Source organism: Scylla paramamosain, chromosome 27 (assembly GCF_035594125.1).
Source record: "Scylla paramamosain isolate STU-SP2022 chromosome 27, ASM3559412v1, whole genome shotgun sequence".
NCBI lineage: Eukaryota > Metazoa > Arthropoda > Malacostraca > Decapoda > Portunidae > Scylla > Scylla paramamosain.
Genome location: NC_087177.1, coordinates 14,719,309 through 14,729,308, shown reverse-complemented (window position 1 = coordinate 14,729,308; position 10,000 = coordinate 14,719,309). Strand labels below are relative to the sequence as shown.

Sequence of the window (10,000 nt, the reverse complement as noted above, 5' to 3'; positions counted from 1 at the left end):
TGCACCTTCGGACACCAGAGTAGTTGGCGTTTTTCTTTGAAACATTTTCCCTGGGTTTCTAGAGTTATTAAATGTCCGACAGTCTTACATTTAATTTACTGGTTATTATTATTATTATTATTATTATTATTATTTTTATTATTATTATTATTATTATTATTATTATTATTATTATTATTATTATTATTATTATTGTTATTATTATTATTATTATTATTATCATTATCATCGTCATCATTATTGTTGTTGTTGTTGTTGTTGTTGTTGTTGTTGTTGTTGTTGTTACTATTACTATTATTATTATTATTATTATTATTATTATTATTATTATTATTAGAATTTTAATATCTTCTCGTTTAATATTTCACCTCCTTTTAGAAAAATAATAATTATCTTCTCTTCTATTCAGATATAAATATCTTTGAATTTTACATCTAATTTATCGTTTATTATTTTTAGACAATGACTGAACTCGCCAATTTTCCAGCTGTCATTTCACGCTCAAAGGCATTTTACGATTTGACAAACTTTATTTACTTTCACGAGCACGATATATATATTTTTTTCATTTAGACTCCTGCCACTGTAAGAGGCTTCAAAGTATCATGCAGTCAGCGCGCCTGTCGGTAAAAGCTCTTCTGCTATTCTCCGGTGCATGAATATGAGTGAGTGTTCCCTTGTCTCCTGTGATATAAATAGACAAAGGTGGAGTGCATGGAAGTGACGAGCAAGGCGACCAGGATAAAACGCTGTGACATCTATCATCTCTCTCTCTCTTTTCTAGACCGAGTTGACGCAAATGCACTCAATCAATCATCGCTTCTCCAATTTTCCCTTCCTACTCACGGTCACTCTCTCCCTGTCTGTTTCTAGTCTGCTCTTTCCTCTTACTCTCTCCTCTCTTTAATCAATTCTTTACTCTAGTCGCTTCTCTCTTGTTTGTTTTTCTCCTTCCTTTCTCTTATTCTTCTCTCTATCTTTCTTCAGGCTAAGCTTTTGTGTGCTCCCTTCTCTCTCTCTCTCTCTCTCTCTCCCCTCGTCCACATTTCCTTCAGCCTGTCTCTCCGGTTCTCCCACTCTCTCTCTTTCACTGCTAATAAAAGTCAGAAATTCCCAAAGTAGAACAGCACATCATCCGCGACAAAAGCATCAGCGGAAACGATGATTAACAGAATCTAATCGCCCTTGAAAGATACTTCCGTTACATAAACTGAGGGAAAAAAACATTTCGCGATAAAGGTCTAAGGATACGACACACCAGATTTGTGTTGAAGTGTGTCTGGTGGCGTGTGTCTACTGACGTGTGTATGTGTGTGTGATTGTGTGTGATGGCAGGGGAGGGACAAAATGTGGGGGAGGGGATGACAGAATGCAGAAGACAGGAGGCGAGCCAAGGAGGAAAACAATGGACTGGCAACAGAGAAGAGACGGAAGATGGGAAGAGAGAAAAGATTGAAAAGTCAACAGAGAGAGAGAGAGAGAGAGAGAGAGAGAGAGAGAGAGAGAGAGAGAGATTCGTAAGGCCTCCAGATAAGCGAGTACAAGTAGAGGTCCTTCGAGGCACAGAAGTGTGGCAGAGTAATTGCTTAACCTACCTCTCTAGGGAATGCGTCCTCCTCCTGTAGGACTCCTCGCCGCTGCGGGAAGTATCCTTGACCAGTAGCCTCGCGATCCTGCCCAAGCCGCCCGTTGTGGACGCCACTGCCCCGGGCACCTTGAGACTGCCGGGGGAGCCGCCGCTACCGCTGCCGGGGGACATGGCCAGGCCCTCACCGTCTCCCAGGGAGAGGCGACCCGGGCTGCTCCGCTCACCTCCGCCGGACTCTGCAGGAGAGAGTGGAGGGTTACCTTGGGGACGTGTGGAGGCGTGGCGATTATAGCGACGGTGACGATGTGACGACGACGACGACCACAACGACGACACTGACCATAACAATAACAATGATAACAGGGACGCCAGCCATAACAACAACAATAACAGCAACAACATCAACCATAAAAACAACAGCAACACTAACCATATAACAACAGCAACATCCTCAACACCAACATGACGACCATAACAACAACAATAACAGCCATATCAACACCAACAACAACAACAGAGACAACAATGACAACAACTGTAACGACGACGACGACGGCGACGACACGGACGATAACACCAACATCAGCAATAACAAACATGACAACAACGAACACAACATGGTGACACGAAAATTGTAACGACCACAACGACGATGACAACAGCCACGCCAACAACAACAACAACAACAACAACAACAACAATAACAACAACATTGAAGACCACAGTTAACCATAACAACGATGACAGTGACGATGATGACAACAAAACAGCAACAATAAACAGCAACAACACTGACAACAGCAACAACATTAACAACAATATTAACAACAACATCAACAATAATAATGCTGTTTTGTGTTGGGCATCTTTCGTATAAAAACAAGAATTCACGCATCGAGGCTACAAGTTAAGTTCACAGGCGACTTCTTCCTCCTTTCCTTTGTTATGTAATAGGTACGAATTTTATCTTCACCTCCCCAGAAACGCGGAAGATGAACGTCACGATGATAGTAATAATGATAAAGATACGGGCTGTTATCGTGTCAATACCGATTAATACAATTTAGAAGATGACAATGGCGGTGTGGTGAGGGATGTGTCACAGAGACGCTTCCGCACAGGGACAGATAAACATGGATCATCTTATGCTGGGGTGGTTTTAGATACTTAAGTTAAGTCTGGCGGAGTAATGTGTAATGTACGCTGCGCTGACGATGTAGAGTGAACGTACAGTTGTCGTAGTGGTTACGTAAATAACTGAACAAGATACCACTACTGTTACTACTACTACTACTACTACTACTACTACTACTACTACTACTACTACTACTGCTACTACTACTACTACTACTACTACTACAACTACTACTATTATTACTACTACTACTACTACTACTACTACTACTACTACTATTACTACTACTACTACTGCTACTACTACTACTACTACTACTACTACTACTAGTACTACTACTGCTACTACTATTACTACTATTACTCTTACTACTATTTCATGGGTGGGTCTTCTTACTTTTCTTTGAAGTTATTGATTTATTGTACTCCCCAAAGAGCATGTTATAATAGAAAATGGGGAAGTAAAGGAAACACACACACACACACACACACACACACACACACACACACACACAAACTTTCACTATTTTTCACAAAGAAATGTTTTTCTTTTGAATGTGATAGTTGGCCAAAATTAATTTGATTTGAAGAACTTATTTGCTGAACAGGTATGACGTTATGGTTGTACAACAGAAACCAAAACTTATTAAGCCTATACAAGAAGGATGTACTACTGTTCAGTTTTATGTGGCCGACAGTGAGCAACGCCTTGTAATTCTGCTAGTCTGTATATAAGCACAACATTTCAGATATCATTCGAAGAAAATTCCAATCCTATGTACATATGTGAACACTATTTTGTATATAATCCATACTCAAAACTCTCCTTAACCTATTACATTTTATCCAATCTATGTCCTTAATCCAAACTGTCTTTAATCCAAGCTACGTCTCAGTATCATTAATCCATGCTACTTCCCTAACCTAATATCCTTAATCCAGACTGTTCTCTTAATATATTATCCTTGATCCACCCTACTTCATTAATCTAATATCCTGACTCCAAACTTGGCAAATATGAAAATGATCAAGGTGCAATCGGGGTGACATAACAGCTACGTGATGACCACCGTGGCGACAACCAACAACTTACCCAATACAAAATAAACTTAAGAGGGAGAGAGGGAACGAATCCACTTGCGAGCTACGTTACAACAACGAACGATAGTGGTTGCACTGGGTAACCCAATCCTTCGTCACATTACTGTATTATATTGAGGACGTGGATATCGTGCAAGGGGGATAGAGGAAGTGGGATGATGGACCTGCAATCGCATTTCTCAAAATGGCGTCCTATGGTGGGGTTGTGGAGCCAGCCAGGGTGACTGCATCGGTTTTTATTTTGTGCCTGCTTGCGCCAAAAGAAAAGTCGCCTGACTCGCCTCTGAAGCATGGGGGTTGGGGGGGGGGCGGTGGCGCTGCCTGGCCTGCGTTTCAGTTGAAAGGAAGTTAATTAATCGGGAATTTCCTATGTAAGTACCTTACGTCTGTTGTGTCTGTTCACTCTATTCGTATGCGGTATAAATAATAATTTGGTAACTAGATCGAACTGAGAAAGAAAGGAAAAATTCGGCTTATTCCCCGAGAAAAAAAAAAAAAAAATATGATGACCTGTAAGTATTAGGAGTTACTAAGTTTGGAGCCAGGAGGGAGGAAGGTAGCTGGTGATAACAGCCACGCGTTTTCTATGATTTTAACACAAGAAGTAATACGTAACCAGCATTACTCTACTAACACCACTCCTAGATTTACAAAGAATTCATGATAGATTTAGCTTTCTTTTAATCAGATGAAGGTGTGGCTTTGAAGAACACACACACACACACACACACACACACACACACACACACACACACACACACACACACACACACACACACACACACACACACACACACAGTTAATGAATACAATGGTTCGATGCTTCATTTAATTTGCAAGATTAACACGGATTCATTTTCCACCGTAATGAAGATGAAACTAAGAATGTCGCGAGATGAGCCCGACACACACACACACACACACACACACACACACACACACACACACCTTGAGACGGGGTGCACCTCCTCCACGTTTCCAACATTGTTAAGAGTAAGTTCATTGCCAAGATAGTACTGATGACAACCGCGCGGTGGTGATGGTGCTGGTGGTGATGCTGCGTTGTATGAAGTAATGCGGTCTATCTTTCCGACACTCTTCCGCTTTAGGTCACTGAGAAGCTGCACTTAAGTGAGTTCTTTTTATATTTTAGACAAGTTTATCGCCAAGTAATAGCAGCTGCTGTGGTGGTGGTGATGGTGATGCTGCGCCCTATGGACTAATGCTGGCCTATCTTTCCGGCACTCTTTCGCTGTACACTAAGGAGTGATACGTAAGCAAATTCCTTTTATATTATAAGCTCTTTTTTGCAGCCCTTGACCAATCTTGCAATCATGTAATTAGAGAAAAAAACAATGACCTCTCCTGTCCTACAAAGACAGAGTCGTGATAAGGTTCAGGTAATTATGGGAAGTTATCAGGAACATTAAGTATTGACTCATAAGCAGGTTATTGTGTAGAAAGAAGAAAGCTTGACTCTCCGTGAGACTTCTGACGGTAATTTCAAATGTCCAGTCGTCTATCTCTTACTTTCTGACAGGATGTAGCGGAAATTATAGGTTTCAAGCGTATTTTCATGATTCCGTTAATAGTTTAACAAGTATCCTATATCATGAGTGAAAAAAAATCATTCTTGCAGGCACAGTCAGTTACCTCTATGGCCTTTGAAAACTGTCATGCTCACAGAGCAAGGCGTTTAAGAATATGTGCGTCGTAACAAGCATTCTACACCGTTGATGGAGAAATCAACTTTGTAAACACGGATAATTACCGATATGGCTTTTGAAAATACTTCTAATGAGAGAGCACATATGCGCTGTGTTTATCCAGCAACTCTCAATCATGGAGCCAGTAACTGTCGTCTATAAAGTTCCTGCAATTAAGAGCAGTTATTAAGAACATGAAGTATTGATCCATAGATGAAGTGGTCTTTCTCTTGGATCTTCCTTGAAAATGATCCTAACGAGAGAGCACAGCGTTTAAGAACTTGTGGGTCATGTTTAGCTAACAACTTTCAATTACTGACTGTCGTCTGTAAAATTCCTGTGATAAAGAATAATTATTAAAAGTATCAAGTACTGGCCCAGAGATGAACAGGCCTTTCTCTTGGATTTTCTCTCTCTCTTTTTTTTTTCTTTTTTTCTTTTTTTTTTTTTTTTTAGGAAGAGGCCTCATCTTTGCTCAGCATCTCCCAATCACTGACTGTCATCTATAAAGTTCCGGAGATTAAGAGGAGCTATTAAGAGCATTAAGCAGTGATCCATACAGAATTGGTATTTCTATTGGATCTTCTTTGGTTCTTTTTTTAGGAACGGCATTATGAAACTTTCTTTCCAATTTTTCTCTTATCCTCTTTCCCTAATGCGTAAGAAAAAAAAAAAATAGATAGAAAGACAAACTACCTGTGAAGTGTGTCGTGCCTACCCATTCACTTTGAGTCACTGACTGTACTATGTAGTAGGCCTAAGTAATTTGCACTCCCTCGCTATCATCAATCTATTTGGTGTCGTTAAATGAAAACTGCATTTCTAAAAAAATAAACACTTTTCACCATGTAATCCGAATTGGATAGAATTTAATTAATAACAATAAGTCAATCCCAAATTAACATAATTAACAACCATGAAAATGCTGAAAATTTTTTGGCCACGGACTGACTTTTTTTCATGTTCATTTCGCTCTAATTACTCTAATATCGCAGTGCATGTATAATTTCGCGGGTGCATTCACGTATTGCACTCTTGCGCGGATCACTGAGAGCGCAATATACGAATTCATAAACGTTCTATGATAAAAGTTACTAGGAAACCTTAATATTGCTTAGAATTCGGAAATATATCACTAGAACCTGTGAGAAAAGACGGACAGACAGTCTTCAGTTATGATACTTTTGCTGCTGTAGGGTTCAGTCTGCCTGTCTTTCTGTCTGTATATGTGTCTGTCTTAGTCTATATGTTTGTATGTGTATCGTGTCTGTCTATCTACCTATGTCTATCTGTTTATCTATGTTGTGTTTGTCTGTCTCTGTCTCACCTCAATTCATGCACTAATATGCTCAAACAAATCCACTCACTCTTTCTTGTTTGCCTTAAGATATCGATAAGGAAAGGGCGAAAGGAAAATAAAATAACCTAGTCCCACCTGAAATCCTCGCAAGTTTCTACGTTTTCTTTCATCCTCCGTGTGACCCGTGGAGCAAATCTTTAGGTGATGTTTAACTGATTGCTCGGTAACTGCTTTGCTAATGACGAGCGAGGTCTTGAAGATGTTTTCCAATATTCTCTCTGTCTCTGTCTTACTGTCTGTCTCTCCCTCCCTCCCTCCCTCCCTCCCTCCCTCCCTCCCCTCCCTCTCTCTCTCTCTCTCTCTCTCTCTTGGTGGTTTACGTGATTAAGCACAAGTTCATTTTCTGGACGAGTTACGAAGGCTCAAGAATGACGATGACAGCGATGGGGGTAGTGATGGTGATGGTGAGTGGTGAAGAGGAAGAGGGAGAGGAGAAGGGATGACGCGATAAACACGCATCCATAGTCAGTTACTCAATCACTCTCGCACACGCACACACACACACACACACACACACACACACACACACACACAGAGAGAGAGAGAGAGAGAGAGAGAGAGAGAGAGAGAGAGAGAGAGAGAGAGAGAGAGAGAGAGAGAGAGAGAGAGAGAGAGAGTTATGAAGGGTGTGTCTGACAGTAGAGTGTCGGGACAGTTCGCTCAGTGAGGATGTTGAGAAGGTCAGCGGTGTCCTGGAAGGTCAGCAGCAGGCAAGGTCAGGGTCAGGGGGACACCAGACAGGAAGAGAAAAATAGAATAAAGAGAAAAAAGCCAGTGCGTTAAAGTTCACAGCGGTCAGCACATACTAAGAAAAAAGAGAAAAGAAAAGAAAAAAGAAAAGCCGAAATATTCATTGTATGTATTCGTTAAACCTTTTTCACCACTTTTATAACACGCTGATATAACAAAGTGCCGGAAGGGGTCATAGCCAGACTCTCTCTCTCTCTCTCTCTCTCTCTCTCTCTCTCTCTGTGATGGCCTTGGTTGCGTCCTATCGCTACAATATGCGCTGATGTCTCACACTGAGTCGGCAGGCAGGGAGTCGCTGTTACAAGGGCGGTGAGGGGGCCGAGTAGAGACGAGTAGACAAGTAGGAGAGGAGACGAAGAGACAGCAGTTGAAGGGACGTAAAGAGCGGCGGAGTAGGAAGAGCAGGAGGAAAAGTAGCAGGAGCAAGAATAGCACGAGGGTTACGAGAAGAAATGAGAATACAAGGATGAAATGAGTATATAGTGAGAGGAAGGGAAGAAAATGAGGTGAGGAGCTGGAGAGGAACCGCCTCAGTTTTGTCAGCGGAAGATCACGGGGAGGACAGTGGAGGAGGAGGTGTGTAAGCGTAAGGGGATTGACTTCAAGACCTCAAGTAGGACAGCGGCGTTCAGAGGTCGTCCCTTGGAGTCGCGACGGTGAGACCCTTAATAGTCAAGGGCGGCGATTAAGGGGAGGATCTGTACGGAGGCCGGGTACGGTAAGAGAAGTGTAGTTGAGAGTGTAGCGTTAGTAGAGGAATGACTGATGGAGGAAGGAGAGAGTGTGGGTATGGTTTACATGCTGTGTGTGTGTGTGTGTGTGTGTGTGTGTGTGTGTGTGTGTGTGTGTGTGTGTGTGTGTGTGTGTGTGTGTGTGTGTGTGTGTGTGTAAGCATGTGTGTGTAAGCATGTGTGTGTAAGACTATGTGTGTATTTCAAGTATACAGTGAAGAGTGAAAGAAAGGAGTGAAGGAATGAAGGAGTGGAGAAGTGCAGACAGTGTGAAGGAGGAGGAGGAGGAGGAGGAGGAGGAGGAGGAGGAGGAGGAGGAGGAGGAGGAGGAGGAGGAGGAGGAGGAGGAGGAGGAGATGGCGTCATTCCGGAGGGTGTGGTCCAAGGAGGAGGGAGGAAGGTAATGATGGAGAAGATAAGGAATGAGGGAGGAGGGGATGCGCTGTGATAACGGAGGCGGGGAAACGATGCTCTAATCACGGACAACGACACCAGACGGAGGGTGTGGTGGTGGTGGTGGTGGTGGTGGCAGTGGTGGTGGTGGTGGTGGTGGTGGGTAGACTGGTTTCTGAACGACTAGATTTCTCACACTGTTCAGTTATCTATTCAATTTTATTTATATATATTTATTCAGCCAAGTGTTCTGTTATCTATTCACAGCTATTATTTTTTTCAAGATGGTTGTTGTTGTTGTTGTTGTTGTTGTTGTTGTTGGTAGTGGTGGTGGTGGTGATGGTAATGATTTTAGCATTCGTTTTCATATTCTACATTTCCAGTAATTTAGATATGATATTAATACATGTTCATACAAACTTCATGATGAATGTGTGTACGTATTTACATTTATGTCATTAAATATTCTGCTATTCGTCTTTCAGGGATATATTGCATTCTGACACTACTACTACCACTACTACTACTACTACTACTACTACTACTACTACTACTACTACTACTTTTTATTTTTTTGATGTAAGAGAGACACCGGCAAAGGACAACAAAATTAAATAAAAAAAAAAAGCCCACTGAGGTGCCACTCCCCAAACAGAATCAGAAACCATTGCCAAAAATTGGAGGATAAGTGCCTTGAAACTACTACTACTACTACTACTACTACTACTACTACTACTATTAAAACTACCACCACTAACACCTCCCACTACCACCACCACCATCATTATCATACACATTACACTTCCTATCCTCATTACCATCATTTCTACATCAAAACCCCGAAAATCAGACTATTAGATCAAACACTCAATTAGCCATTCACAAAAGTCTCCATTAGTTAATTCAAAGTTCCCAAGGGTAGGACCAGCTCCCAGCCACACTCACTCGTTGACAGCTGGGGGAGACACGTCCAAAAATCTCCTTATTTACAATTACTGCTCGTGCATACCCTAATAACAGAGCACACTGAAGACTATTAACCAGAACGACACTGCAGACTTAGTAATTGCCTGGTGAGAAGATGAAACAAGCACAAAAGAGGAATAGTAGTAGTAGTAGTAGTAGTAGTAGTAGTAGTAGTAGTAGTAGTAGTAGTAGTAGTAGTAGTAGTAGTAGTAGTAGTAGTAGTAGTAGTAGTAGTAGTAGTAGTTGTAGGAGGAGGAGGAGGAGGAGGAGG

The 10,000-nt window shown here is 41.6% G+C and overlaps 1 protein-coding gene across 6 annotated transcripts in view; it reads right to left on the bottom strand.

Annotated features, from left to right (window-relative positions):
- The window catches only part of LOC135114267 (ankyrin repeat and fibronectin type-III domain-containing protein 1-like), a 283,842-nt gene that overhangs the window by 74,693 nt on the left and 199,149 nt on the right, over positions 1-10,000 (bottom strand). For all 6 annotated transcript variants that reach the window (XM_064030127.1, XM_064030128.1, XM_064030129.1 and 3 more), the window contains one exon: positions 1,596-1,824. In XM_064030127.1, coding sequence (XP_063886197.1) covers positions 1,596-1,824 — 229 coding nt within the window. The remainder of the gene's footprint in view (positions 1-1,595; positions 1,825-10,000) is intronic.